This window comes from Vipera ursinii (genome assembly GCF_947247035.1).
Source record: "Vipera ursinii genome assembly, chromosome: 2".
NCBI lineage: Eukaryota > Metazoa > Chordata > Lepidosauria > Squamata > Viperidae > Vipera > Vipera ursinii.
In genome coordinates this window covers 293,410,282-293,425,687 of record NC_139513.1, presented here as the reverse complement: position 1 = coordinate 293,425,687, position 15,406 = coordinate 293,410,282, and the positions used below count along the sequence as shown (strand labels likewise).

Below are 15,406 nucleotides of genomic sequence, written 5' to 3'. Positions count from 1 at the left end.
CTAGACTTTAGGATGGTTTTGCAATAAAAATAAAGTGCTGCCTAGCCTGTTCCTAAAGTAAGCTAAAAAAAAAAACTCCTCTCACAATGCTTTGTTTTGTGCCATTAGCTTCCCAGGAATGCAGGGAGGATTAATTACTTTCAAGGATGTCAGAATCGTTAAGTCTTGTTAACTCCGTGCGTTCAGGAGGAAGAGTGCCAACAGATTGGGGAAATCATAAATGCAGCCTCCCTTTAATTTAGGAAGAGTCTCTTTCCTTCTCCATTTTTCAATCTTAGGGCCGAGTGGGGACCAGTCTCCCAGTTGGGGGGGGGGGGAAAAGGAAGCAACTTTGCTGCAGACTGTTCTCCCCAAATCCCTCTTTTCCCCATTCGGGTGTCCCTCCCGACGTGCTCAGACTACATGTCCCACGATTCCCGGTCTGCAGGAGAGCGGTCCAGAGCAGAGCCCTCCCCACAACCTTTGGGGCACCAGGGACCACCGGTTCTGTGGGGAGAGGTTTTTCCACGGACCGGAGGGTGCGTGGTTTTGTGTGCTGCCTGCATCCCACGGAGGGGGCTTTGCTTGTTTGTGCGGAGCGGTTGCCGGCATGCCGCGGCCAGGTACCAGTCCACGGACCGGGGTTTGGGGACCCCCGGTCCAGAGGGCACCAGCTTGGCGAAGGCAGTTGAGCCTGCCTTGTTTGTGTATGTGTGTGTCTGTGTGTGAGAGAGAAAGAGAAAATTGCCTGCCTTGTTCTGTATACGCTAGGCACAGAAGTGATTAGATTATCAAGGCAGACAGAATAATGATTAACTTCTGCAGTCTGCAGCCTGTCTCCAGACTGGCGCGGGATGCTGGTTTTGCCTCTAAGTAAAGGCCCGGCCAGAGGAGACACGGAGGGTTAGGTTGTAAAGGAAGGAACGGAGGCAGGCAGAGGGAAAGGGCAAACGGGGTAGTAGATTCCTTGGATCAAATCCGGGAACAGAACCCAACTGGTCGGCAATTTTAGTAAACGTCCAGTGGGCCGTCTGCTCTACCCAGTTTCTCATCCTTGATAATAAGGGACAAGAATCCAAAAAACTGTGTGTTAGAAATAACTTTTCCGCCTATCTTTAAAGAAAAATGCTTCTTGGCTTCTGTTTTCTCTTAGGGGAGTGGGGGGGGGAAAGCTGTTTTATTTGAGAGTCTTTGGGGGAGAAAACCCCAAGTTTTGGGGTCTTAAAAGCGGAGAAGTTTCGATTCCCGTGTGCAGCCTCTAAAATGACCTCTCTCCTCTGTTCCCCCCCTCTTTTTTGTTGTTTTTGCTCCCACCCTTAAAATTAGACGTATGCAATTCGAGCGTAGCCGTCTGCAGGGAAGGAGGCAAAATGAAGGCTGCTAAATATTTTGGCATTAATCTGTAATTGCTACACTCTGTTTAGGAAGGGGAGGGTTTAGGGTTTTGGCTGCCTTTTGCAAGCCTTCTTAATATAGACATCTTGGCAAGTATCGTGAACAAAGTTTAGAAATGTCATCTGTCAGATAGGAAGGATGGGGCAACAGTTAGTTTCTCGTTGTCGGGCAGCATCTCGCTTGCAAAAAAAAAAAAGCCTTACAAAAGTTCAAAAGCAGACAAAAAACCCGCAAGATTTATTTGTTTGTTTAGGAAGCCTTGCCTGATGATCTGGAAGATGATTTTTATCAGCTACATTTTCCCAAGGGAGAAATCTTTTCGGAATTCACTCCGATACACAAAGGCCATATTCAGGCTGTTATTTTCTTAAAAGATAAGGAATAAACAGTTTTAAAATACGATGACTTAATGTTGCTCAGTTCTGCTGCCCTGGTCAGTCTTCAGGTTCAATGAAACTGAGGGGAAAATACATCTCAGATGTATTTAGTTTGGATCTTAGATGGGTCACAAAATGTTGTGTTTTGTTTTTTTTAAATGTTCAGCCTCTTGGGGCTGCTTGGCATTTGAAGAATTGGCTGGGGGTACATTCACAATCTGGCCGCCGTGGGAACACAAGCTGCACAACACACACACACACACACACACACACACACACCTTGGAGAGTTGCCGGCTTTCACTCTGCTTAGCTTGCAAGTTCACATGGTTTTGTTTCTCCTTCCTGGTTACCTTTGATGTTTCGGGGGACAGGTGAATGGTGCTTTTCACTCAGAGGCCGGGTTGCAGCCCTGCAAAATTTATTTGTTTAAAATTATTTGCTAAGACAGCTTGAGGGACCAGTTTTGAGGTATGTAAGTTGATATGAGGGGCTGGTTTTACCTTTAATTAAAGAAGAATGTTTCAGAAATGCAAAACATCAGGTGGAGCAAGGAGCCCATGGGCACCAAAAGAGGTGGCCCATAAGTAGAAGTAAGTCCTAAACTTAACGACCGTTCATTTAGGGACTATTTGAAGTTACAACAGCACTGTTCCATTTAGAACAGGGTTGTCAGAGAGCTAATAAAACAAATTTTGGTCTTAGATATGGAAGGCTTTTCTTTTTGTTGAAAGAATACCTCTTAGGACCCATTATTACGTCTTATTGGCATTGAGTAGGCCTTATAAATGTACTGCTTGCTGGGTTTTGATTTGAAATCTGTAGAGATCTTCTGGAAACCCTCCTCATTTGCAGAGTCTAGTTCCTCCAGAGATCAGTAGCCCACTTGTACATTGCTGGACTCTGGTTTGTTCTGCATAATAATAATAATAATAATAATAATAATAATAATAATAATAATAATAATAATAATAATAATAATAATAATAATAATACGATAATAATAATAACAACAATAACAACAACAATAAATAATAACAACAATAATAATAACAACACAACAATAACAATAACAACAACAACATCAACAATAATAATAATTAATAATAATAATAATAATAATAATAATAATAATAATAATAATAATAATAAAGTTGGAAGGGACCCTGGAGGTCATCTAGTGCAACCCCCTGCTCAGGCAGGAAACCCTATACCAGACATGTCAAACTCACGACATCACGTGACTGTTTTGCCATGGCTGGCAATGGGGTGGGTGTGGCTTCCGGATGACGCGTCTGGCCCGCGGTCCGGCAGTTTGACACCCCTGCCCTAGACCTTTTCAGTCAAATGGCTGTCCAGTCCCTTCTTAAAAACTTCTAGTATAGGAGCATCCACAACTTCTGGAGGCAGGTAGTCCCACTGATTAACTGTTCTGATTGTCAAGAAATTCCTCCTTATTTCTAGGTTGCTTCTCTCCTTGAATAGTTTCCATCCATTCTTTCTTCTTCTGCCTTCAGGCGCTTTGGAGAATAGCTTGACTCCCTCTTCTTTGGGGCAGTCCCTGAGATACTGGAAGGCTGCTATCATGTCCCCCCCTCGTCCTTCTCTTCCTTAAACTGGACATTCTCAATTCCAGCAACTGTTCCTTGTATGTTTTAGCCTCCAGTCCCCTGATCATCTTTGTTGCTCTTCTCTGCACTCTTTCTGGAGTCTCAATATCTTTTTTACATCGTGGTGACCAAAAACTGGATGCCGTATTCCAAGTGTAGCCTTACCAAGGCACTTAACAACCTTCCCCAGACAGTTACAGATAGTCCTCAGCTTCATTTAGCGACCGTTCCAAGTTACAACAGCACTGAATAAAGTGACTTGCAACCATTTTTCACAGTTAACCACCTTTCCAGCTTCCCCACGGTCATCTGATCAAAATTCAGATGCTTGGCAATTGGTTCATATTTATGACCGTTGCTGTGTCCCGGGAGGGGGGGGGTCACGTGATCCCCTTTTGCGACCTTCTGACAAGCAAAGTCAATGGGGAAGCCAGATTCACTTAACAACCAGGCTACTAACTCAACAACTTGAGTAATTCACTGAACAACTGTGGCAAGAAATCTCGTAAAATGGGGCAAAACTCACTTAACCTATGTTTCACTTAACAACAGAAATTTTGGGGCCGGTTGTAGTCCTAAGGCAGGGGTAGGCAACCAGGGCTCTTTTATGACTGGTGGACTTCAACTCCCAGAATTCCTGAGCCAGCCATGCTGAGGGGAAAGGGAGAAGTTTTCAAGCTGAGCCATGGCTGGCTCAGGAATTCTGGGAGTTGAAGTCCATGAGTCATAAAAGAGCCACGGTTGCCTACCCCTGCCCTAAGTCAAGGATTAGCTGTACTTCACCATCAGAACAAGAAGCAACGGATGGAAACTAATCAAGGAGAGAACCAACCTAGGACTAAGGAGAAATTTGTTGACAGAAGTTAGAAATTCTGGCTGCTCCAACACTGGAGGCCTTTCAGAAGAGGTTAGACAACCATTTGTCTGAACGAAATGGTATGAGGTTGGGCTAGAAGACCTCCAAGATCCCTTCCAACTCTGTCATTCCAACCTGCTTACCTTCTAGATACTTTGGCCTAGAATTCTGGGATTCCAGGTGGCTGGAGATTCTCAGAGTTGTAGGCCCACCTGTGTGGAAGTTTGGGGAAAATCCACTTTTAGGAATCAAATATGCACAGTCTTTTTCATCCGGCGTGAAAGTCCAAAACGTCTTCCCCAAGTTGATGTCTTCATGTCTCCCAATATAAGGATCAGATGGAACAATTTTCTCCTTGCAAGGTTTAAGGGGCACGTAAATGCTTTAGGTTACAGGTTAATGGAACTAGAATAATGTGTAAATAAGCACAGGGTGCCTAGAATCATTTTTTTTGGAAGAGTTGTCTGTGTGTATATTACTTAGAGAGGGGTCCAGAACAGAAAGACCCCCGTCTCCATACATGTCTACAAGAATATTTCAAAAGCCAACAAAAATTGATTCACAAATGCTTCATTAGTTACTGTTGCCCTCTAATTATGACAAATAATCAATTATTGCTGCTGCAAACAATCCAAAGATGAAGAATGCTGGAGGGAGGGAGAGAGGAGGAGGGAAAAAAAACTTTTATTTTTTTTGAAGCCTAATTGTATTTTCTTTAAAAGCCAGCGGGCCGGAGCCGTGCAGACCTTGAATGAGTTTGCTTTGCAGCTAGAAAACACACACACACACACACACACACACACACACAAACACACACACACTAAAGTAGGCTGCCCGGTCTGTCTCTGGTGGTTAGACTAAAGCCAACTGACTCCACGTCTCTGTCGCAGGCTATAGACTTCATCAGCCATGCAAATTACAGAGTACTGTCGTGTCTGGAGGCCAAATTTCTACTTAGCTCAGGAAAAAGAAAAAAGGTTTTGGAAGGGAGGGATGGAGAGAGAGAGAATGAAGAAACCCAGCCAGATCCATTCATAATATTTACTGTAAATGGCCTCTATGCTGTTTGGTATACGGCCAGCCTAATTATTTAATTCCAACAGCCTTGTCTTACTCCTTTGGTAGGTCTGGCTCTGTTGTGTGTGTTTTTTTTAAAAAAAAGAAAAACTATTCAACTAAAGATCTCCTCTACTTTGCATTTGCCCCACTTGGTGGTCCTCCCCCCTCCTCACTCAAAAGAGCCGTCCGGATGACCTTCCCTCGGCCAAGGGGTCTTCTTCCATCAGGCTGGTGTGGAGACCACTCTTCACAGTGACCAGGTGGCCCTGGGCCATGGACATGGCTTCGATCCCAGGGGGTTGACTGTGGGCACCTGTCTTGTTCCTCCTCCTGAGGGTTCAGCTTCGCTGTCTGCACTTTCCATTGCTTGTTCTGCTTTAACTATTTCTTCTTTCCTCGGGCATTTTGGTGGGCCAGCCCAAGTCCTTCGTCATCGGGCAGGTCATCAGCCCTGTCAAATAAAGAGATAGAGGCTTGCGTTCCATCAACCCTCCCAACCCATTCCTCAAGTTGTAATTACAGGCCCTTCCTCTTTGCTAATTAATTAACTGTGGTATTTAGCAACCTGGGCAAAATCAAGACCATGTTTACCTGTTCTCTGTATAGGAATGGAATGGAACAGAACAGAACAGAGAATAGAGTAGAATATAGAATATAGAATGGAAAATAGAATAGAATAGAATAGAATAGAATAGAATAGAATAGAATAGAATAGAATAGAATAGAATAGAATAGAATAGAATAGAATAGAATAGAATATGAATAGAATATGAATATGAATAAGAATAGAATAGAATAGAATAGAATAGAATAGAAGCAGAATAGAATAGAATAGAATAGAAGCAGAATAGAATAGAAGCAGAATAGAAGCAGAATAGAATAGAATATAGAATGGAATGGAATAACAACAACAACATTGATCACTCCAGCCATACCTTTAAGGTAGACTCTTTAGTGTGGGTATGGATGTGTGTTTGTGTGTTTCCCCCAAGTCATGATGGAAGTTATGTGTGTACAATTGAAACATCCTAATTATGATTAACAGCTTGGCTTTGACTCATAGATTCTGGTAGCTCAGTGGCTTCTCATGATGAATGGAGACGAGAGGTCTCAAAAGAAGGCACTGATAGGAGATGTGGAAACACTTTTGAGACCAAGATAGGAAAGAACAATTACATTTGGCTGGCGGAAGAAAAATAAGGGTGGTGGTCTTTTGAAAAAAAACTAGGATAAGAAGGTTATTCCTCTGTTTTTCACTTTCTCAAAGAAGCGGCTGATATTCCTTAAGTTGAATGGTGACTTTAAGGCCACAACAACTCTTGACATGGGATAGTAATGGGAAACCCCAGGAGGTCAAGGATATTACAGGATTTGTAATAAAAATAAAACTTCACCCTGATGTTTACTGAATCAAAGAGTGGGTCCTGTCATATTGAGTTAGTATCGATGACTTGGAAGAGGAAGTTAAAGTCGCCCTACCACAGCTCTGGGCTTCTTAAAATCTTCAGCAAGATTCAAGGTCTTGTTTCCTTATACCACGTCTAGACATTTATTTTTCTCCCTGATCTTTGATTGAGTAACATTTTGGAAGATTAATCAGTGTGGGACTAATAGGTGAGTTTGGTTGGGTTCATATAGCACCCTAAGCCAGTATTTTTAGCTATGGTTGGTTGAGTAAGCTATATTGTCCTGCGTTTACTTTTATACTAAGTCACATTAGTTGGGAGTGCATTAGGGGTGGAGTTGTCCATGGGCCACCCCACCTGTTGAGTGGTTCAGATGTCCCACTCAGATTCTACCTGGTGGAGAAAAGCTCTCCGTGTGCCTATGGCAACTACACCATCTCAGGCACTCCAGCCAAACATGGAACAATCATTTTAATTATCTGCCATTTTTCACTCCATCGACCTCAGAAAACAACTTTTTCCTACGCTCTGATTTCTTTCCTAGGCTTAGCTTTTGGAGTTGCAAAATTGTAGACGCTGAGGACTAGTTGCCTATTTAGATACAATAATTCAATAACGTTTGATTTAGAGTGCTGGTATTAAAGATTTCATTAGTACCGTATAAAGATACTAGATGCTATAATAGCTCCTAACCCAGAGGTAGGGAAGCTTAGCTCTTTTATGACTTTGTGGACTTCAACTCCCAGAATTCCTGAGCCAGCCATGCTGAGGGGAAAGGGAGAGGTTTTCAAGCTGAGCCACGCTGGCTCAGGAATTCTGGGAGTTGAAGTCCACCAGTCATAAAAGAGCCCAGGTTGCCTACCCTTGGCCTAAAGAGAGATTATACAGGTAGTCCTCTACTTACGACGAACAATCGGGACCAGAATTTCCAGGCGGTTAAGGGAGCAATGCCTGATTTTATGAACTTGTCTCAATAACTTGTTCAACCAGTTGCTGCAGTTGTTAAGTGAAACACATAGTCGTTAAGCAAATCCAGCTTCTCCTATTTGCTTGTCAGAAACTGGGAAGATCGCAAATCATAGGGCCCTCAATGCTGCAGCCATCGTAAATAAATGCCGGTTGCTGTGCGCATGAATTTTGGTCACATAAACATTGGAGAGATGATCATAAGTCACTTTTTTCAGTACCATTTTAGTGACTTTCTTGAACGGTCACTAAACAAATGATTGTAAGTCAAGGATGACCTGTAGTCTGTTACGTGGTAATACATTTTGTCTGAAATAGAATCCAGGGCTTCCTGCCTGAGCATTGGGGTTGGACTAGAAGACCTCCAAGGTCCCTTCCAACTTTATTATTATTATTATTTCGGCTTACTATTGGGTTATCATGGGCTGGGTTTTCCCACCACACCAAATTTGGACCCATCCTATCCAGTTTAGGAGATTGTCACTGCTATTAAGAAGTCTCAACACTCTTTAGACCAGGGGTCTTCAAACTTGGCCCTTTTATGACTTGTGGACTTCAACTCCCAGAATTACTCAGCCAAGCATGCCAACGCGTTTCAGTGGAGCTAAACTAAAGACAGATTGAATGCAGCATCCAACAGCTTGTCGCCTGCCCTCTTTTTCTCCAGAATGATTAGCAAATTATGCTAATTGCATGCAGCTTGACATGTAAATAAGATGGGATCTTCTGTCTCATGATGCGTTTACTAATGTGGTCTTCGCTTCTGAACAAATGGCCCAGCTGTGGGGGCCTGGATAACGCAATAACTTGTGCAGTGGGCTCCCACACAATTGGAAGTAGTGGCCCATTGTGCAGTGGCAGGCAACTGAGGAAGCGACACTTGGGGGTGTTAAGGTGTTTTCATTAAAGTAGGCAAGAGATAAGATATTGCTCTCGAGTCCCCTTGAATTGTAAACTTGACGTTTGTCTGCATGCAAGCAGGTGGATGCCCAGGTAACTTAGGTTAGACAGCTGTGAATTTTAGAATAGTGAGTGGTCAGACAATCTGAAAAGTATTGATACCAATTGTGAGCGCTCCAAGGCTGGAAGTTTTTAAGAAGAGATCGGACAGCCGTTTGTCTGAAATGATATTATAGGGTTTCCTGCCTGAGAAGGGGTGGGGGTGGGTGGGTGGGTGGGTTTGGACTAGAAGACCTCCAAGGTCCCTTCCCACTCTGTTATTCTATTGTAAGTGCACCTCATTTAACTTTTACGTTGGCCTAGATTAGTTTTATCAACTTTGGCAACTCTTGAGCAGGGGGCTGGACTAGAAGACCTCCGAGGTCCCTTCCAGCTCTCTTCTCTTCTCTTCTCTTCTCTTCTCTTCTCTTCTCTTCTCTTCTCTTCTCTTCTCTTCTCTTCGCCTAGCCTAGCCTAGCCTAGCCTAGCCTAGCCTAGCCTAGCCTATCCGGACTTCAACTCCCAGAATTCCCCATTCTGGGAGCTGAAGTCCACCAGTCGTAAAAGGGCGAAGGTTCCCCACCCCTGTTCTAGGGGAACTTTGTAATGAAAGTTTGTCTCCTGCTCCCTTCCTGCACAAACACACCCCACAGGGAGCCCTGCCGTTTAGGTTGGCTCCAGCTAATTAAGATAATCCGAAAATTAACTGAGATCAGTCTGTCTGAGAATTGCTAGGGGCACGAGTGCAGGTTTGGGAAGGTCAGAATGAATCTGGAGGATGTTCGTGGCAGCTCCCAAAAGCCATCAGCACAAATATGCCCCATTTACACCCTGGGTAAAATATACCCAGAAGGGAAGATGCTTCTTGGATGAGAAGTGAAATGTTGAACCAATTCCCCCCTGTCCACTTTGCAGACTCTTTGGAGAGTGTGGTTAAAGGCGGTATAGTGCAAAACCGGTTTACTTCTACCATGCCTGGCTCAGTTCTCCCATCCTCCAATGCAACATTGTGTGGGCACTAAAGTATAATAAGTGGGGAGAGCCAAAAAAAACAACAACACCCAAGGCTTGCTCTAGCAATTCATTTAAATCAGTGTTTTTCAAACTTTAAAATATGAGAAATTCAACTCCCAGAATTCCCCAGCAAGCATGAAAAGAAATTAACGGCCTGTAATGTTTGATATAATCCTAAATTTCATTGCCCAGTGTCAGAACTGTGTTTCCACCTTGGAAGTTTTTTTTTTATTATTATTTCCTCTTGCCTTTTTCCTTTGGTGTGGTGTCTTCCAGACTTACCTGTGTGAATGAAAAATCAGCCATTTTCATTTTGTCTTGTGTCAGACGCTCTGTGAACCTCCGTGACTAAAAATAGGATAAAAATGCTATAAATAAATAAAACCAGCATAGACTTGATTGTGTTTGTCTAGGATAGAAGTTGTATTGATTGCTCTTTGGTTTTGTTGGCCTGGTTTTCAAGCATACGGCGGACTTCCTGGACCGTGAGGAAAACCGATTTTAATTTTCTGCCTTCAGCTAAATAATTTTTAGATGGAATTCTGATTCACCCTGCTTTGGGAATAAGTAAATAAATAACAGGTGAGAGGCAGTTTGGAAATCTTTAGGCTACTCGCTAGTGTATGGATTGAAAATTTGCAGAAATTTGCTCCTGTTCGTTTCTGGTTCTTTAAAAATGCTTTATAAAATTAATCATCAGGGAAAAGCGATGCCTCCAGATTTGAAGAAGAAGAGTACGGCCTTTGATTTCCATTAGGGAAGTTTGTAATAATTGCTTTGCCCCTTCTTTTAACGCGAAGCATAGTTTAAAAAAGGGAAGGGCTTTGGTGAGAATGGAGAATTCCACAATTTAATTTTTGACTTTTTTTTTATTTATGAGCAAGAAATTAGGCATAAGCGATGCCTCTAAATCAGGTGGTCCTCAGTTTACAACCTTTCGTTTAGCGACTGTTCTAAGTTAAAACACCACTGAAAAAGGTGACTTACGTCAGGTCCTCCATTTACAACCCCCCCCCCCCGGTGTGCCCCTAATCACATGCTCAAACTTTGGGTGCTTGTTAGGCTGTATTGTCGGTTCCACTTACACACATTGGCCGCAACAAAGGACATCTGTGGTTGATTAGCTTTGATAAGCTGTTATCTGCCATTAATTTACTCTTGGCTTGAACTGAAAGCAAGGACTTGCGGACTTGCCTTGCAGAGAGAGAGAGAAGAGAGAGGGGTGTGTGTGTGTGTGTGTGTGTGTGTGTGTGTGTGATTTTGCAGGGGTGGGTGGGAGAATTATGGCATATAGAAGATACCACAGCCTAAAGCAGTTTTGCGTCTTCGCCTGTTACTTTCACAACTGATTCAGCTGGCCTCGGTCCATGAATAATATAAATTGTTGGCAATTGGGAGAAAGCGGATAGTGCTGCTGCAAAGTTGGATCTCGAGTAAATGTTCTCAGTTCATCCCTCGGTGTAGAATTCCATCTTTATGGAGGGTTTAAGAGGTCACATGGAACTGGGGTCTGTTCACTCCCAAATCCTTGTTCGCATCTGATCGTTAGGATTCGTGAGTAAGGCTCCCTCAAGTTAAGAGGCCCAGTGGCCAAATATTTCTCTTTAAGTGCTGGAAAGAGACAGTGCAATCCCTGCATCATCTTCTACGGAAGGGATCCTCAACCTTGGCAACTGGAACACGTGTGGACTTCAGTTCCCAGAATTCCCCAGGCTGCCTGGGGAATTGAAGTCCAGGCATGTTCCAGTTGGCAAAGTTGAGAAACTGTTCTAAGACGAAAGTCACCATTGAACTTTCACGGAAAGAGCAAAAATCTGGCCAAGTTAAAGCAGAAACGCTAGGATTTCTTTTTTTTTTTTTTTACAAATGTGTTTTTAAAACAGTTTTCTGGGATAATTGCTAAAGTGCAGTTTGGAAATGGATATGGTCTTGACATTTCGCACTTGATTCCATTTTGATTCGAAAGGTTTTGAGAAGCATGAAGTTCATTGTAACAGGAGGGGAGAGACAATCTCTTAAGACACAAATGGCGTTAAGATCTCTTTTCACAATGGTGTTGCTACAAGTCACATCATTTATTATTCTATATTCACTGTAACTGAATTTGTCTAACACAATCGTTAAGTAAATTATGTTTATGGGGAGGGGAAAAAACCCAGTCCATTGTACAGATAGTCCTCGACTTATGACCATAACAATCATACTCATTATGGACATGTGTTATGATGATCATAAAACAAACCACCCACGAGACTGACATAATAATAATAATAATAATAATAATAATAATAATAATAATAATAATAATAATAATAAATTTTATTATTATTATTATTATTATTATTATTATTATTTGCAGTGGTCATTAAGCAAACACAACATTTATTAAGCAGTTGTTAAGTGAATTATTGTTTCCTATTGGGTGGAAATAAATGCTGATTTTCAGCAAAAAAAACCCACATCCTAAATTGGGGTCACGTGACTGCGAGTTGGTTGCAGTCATGTGACTACGGGGGAGGGGCTTGGAACTTCAGAACTGGGTCATAATTATTTCTTGGATGGGCCCGTCATAACCTTGGTCCCTAGACGGCTGTCACAAGTCGAGGACTTCCTGTATCCAGGCCTGCTAATCTGTTTCCGTCCAAAGGCTGGCCTTTTGTGAGATTAACCTTAGGTATTCTCTCTCTCTCTTGTCTCCCAGATTCCCAAGTTCTACAGGAGCCCGGGGATCTCTCGCACTGGTGCGTGGTGGCCTATTGGGAAGAGAAGACCCGCGTGGGGCGCCTGTATTCGGTCCATGAACCTTCCCTGGATATCTTTTACGATCTACCTCAGGGGAACGGCTTCTGCCTCGGACAGCTCAATTCGGACAATAAGAACCACCTGGTGCAGAAGGTGCGAGCCAAGATCGGCTACGGCATCCAGTTGAGCAAGGAAGTCGACGGCGTATGGCTTTATAACCGCAGCAGTTATCCGATTTTTATCAAGTCGGCCACACTGGACAACCCGGATTCCAGGACGTTGTTGGTTCACAAAGTGTTTCCGGGCTTCTCCATCAAAGCCTTCGACTACGAGAAAGCCTACAGCTTGCAGAGGCCCAACGACCACGAGTTCATGCAGCAACCTTGGACCGGTTTCACGGTGCAGATCAGCTTTGTGAAAGGTTGGGGCCACTGCTACACCAGACAGTTCATCAGCAGTTGCCCATGCTGGCTGGAGATTATTTTTAATAACCGATGACTCGAGACCCAACCGCAGGCCTTCCCGAGCTTGGCCCCCTGAAGAAGAGAGTGGACTTCAACTCCCAGAATTCCATCCGGCCAGCAAGGGGTTCTGGGAATCGAAGTCCGCCCTTCTTCCAGGGGCCCAGCTCGGGAACCGCTGCTCCACAGAGACATTTTATAATGACTTTGCTGCTAAAACGTTTCCTTTTGAGTGCTTGCTATGGTGTGCAAACATTTTTTGTTTGTTTGTTCTGTTTTGAGAAATAGCTTATGGGAAGATTCTCTTTTCTTTCTCCCACTCCTTTTCTCTTGTCTTTTTATTTTGGGGTGGGGGGGGGTTGATTTGATGACCGACAACCCAGAAGGGGGAGGAGAGTCCCGGGGAGGAAGGAAGGTTTGGGGAAGATTTTAAGAGAAGACCCTTTCGCTTCTTTTTCCGCTGTGATTCAGTCAATCCTTAATGAGCAGGAGTTGTAGGTTGCCATCTTCACAGCTTGAATTCAGGCTGCGTTGTCTTTCTGGCCTCCCTTTGTAAAGGCTCACGCATTTCTATCCAGAAGAATCCTGTGTTTTGGGATGTTCTGCTTATTTCAGCAGACCTTATTATCAATCTACGGTTAGAAGTGCCACAAATACACCAAGATCCGGTTTCCTTCAGTCACCACAAATGGAGGCCGGTCTGGAGTTTTATTGGGCTCGCAAGGGAGATTGGTAGGACAGATTCCTGCAAGCTGTTACCGGTCGTCCTCGTCTGAAACGACCATTCGTTCAGTGACCGGTTGCAAAGTGTGATCCTGGGAGTGCCCTTTGGCAAAATTTCTGACAAGCAAGGCTACTAACAACAGCTGATTCCCTTAACAGCTGTGGCAGGAAAAAAATCACAAAATGGGCCCGAACTCACTTAAAACTGTCTTGCTTAAGGACAGAGGTTTTTGGTTGTAAAGCCGAGGACTACCCGTATTTCGTTCTAGAACCAGATAATAAATGGTTCTGCATCGCTTCTGTCCTCTTTAACCCCTACCAGATCCCTTCCTTCTGAAAACTTTGAACCACGTGGATCTCTCTACCTTGCTGCAAGTCACTCCATCTGTTGTAAGAGAGATGTCGGGAGGGAGCTGAAATATGAAATATAAATAAATTAAATAAATCTAACCAGCTCCTCCGCCACGATGAGGAAGGTTAGGCAGAATGGTGCATGGTTCCTGGCCCAATAATCAAAGAGTCACTGTGGGGAGTTAATGCAGAAATGCAGAATTTTAGCCAACAGGGTGCAAATAAGGCATCTTTCTTCCTTTATTATATCTACCTGAAACTTTAAATCTTTTGAACGACCTTGTGGATGAAAAAAAGAAGAAGCCGCACAGGTTTGGGAAAGAAATAGCCATTTTTCTGGGCTTGGCTATCACGATGCCTGTAAACTCCACCTCATCCCACCCCAAAAAATAATAATATTTGGCCTGGGCTTTTCAAAAGGATTTGCAGACTTTCTACCCCCTCTTCTCTTTTCAACGGACAAAGCTGAATTTCAGCATTCTCTCCCTGCCCCCTATTTTGATCCGATTTAAGATAATAACTGTTTGCATCCAGAAGCTGCAGTCATTTGGTTAGTATGTTAGTATTTTCCTTCAATTCATACACTTAGTATGATAATTTTACACTGTTCTTAGCTCAGTGAGCACGTTTAGACCTTAACATAAGCTATTTTTCTAAATGCAAAAAGGAATAAGTGAAGAAGAAAAAGCATTGCCCTTGGAATTTTAGCATTGGAGTGCTTTGGGGGGGAAAAATAACAACAGACTTCTTTAAAAAAAACAAACCCTGAGATTTATTAAAGAAAAATGTATTTTATGTTATATATAAATATATTATTACTTGTAAATACAAAGACGTTTTATAAGCATCATTATTTATGTATTGTGCAATGTGTATAAACAAGAAAAATAAGAAAAGATGCACTTTGCTTTAATATAAATGCAAATAACAAAATGCCAAATTAAAAAAAAAGATAAAAATTAACAATTGGTGCCGGTTTTCTCTTATGGTATCCTGCTTGTAGCCTGTGCTTGAAAGGGCATTGGATTTGGTTTGGCACAAGGCTAAGTGACTTGTGTGTGTGTGTGTGTGTATGAGAGAGAGAGAGAGAGAGAGAGAGAGAAAAGAGGGTTATTTGCAAGGATTTCCATTTCTCATCAACCTAGAAACTGACATCAATGTTGTAAACCAGGGGTCTTCAAACGTGGCCCTTTCATGACTTGTGGACTTCAACTCCCAGAATTGCTCAGCCAGGCATGCTGACTAAGGAATTCTGGGAGTTGAAGTCCACCAGTCATAAAAGGGCCACGTTTGAAGACCCCTGTGGTAAACCCTTATACAATGAAAACTTAAGGAAAAGACAGTACAGGTAGTCCTCAATTCACAACTGTTTAGTGACCGTTCAAAGCAGGGGTCCTCAAACTTGGCCACTTTTAAGATTTGTGGACATGGCTGGCTGGGGAATTCTGGGAGTTGAAGTCCACAAGTCTTAAAGTGGCCAAGTTGGAGGACCCCTGGTTCAAAGTTACGACACTGGAAAAAGTGTACTTA

At 42.9% G+C, this 15,406-nt stretch overlaps 1 protein-coding gene across 2 annotated transcripts in view; it reads left to right on the top strand.

Moving 5' to 3' along the window:
- SMAD7 (SMAD family member 7) overlaps nucleotides 1-14,857 on the top strand; it is a 54,253-nt gene extending 39,396 nt beyond the window's left edge. For both annotated transcript variants that reach the window (XM_083354872.1, XM_083354871.1), the window contains one exon: nucleotides 12,301-14,857. In XM_083354872.1, coding sequence (XP_083210998.1) covers nucleotides 12,301-12,839 — 539 coding nt within the window. In that variant the 3' untranslated portion in view covers nucleotides 12,840-14,857. The remainder of the gene's footprint in view (nucleotides 1-12,300) is intronic.
- Nucleotides 14,858-15,406: the final 549 nt, after the last annotated feature.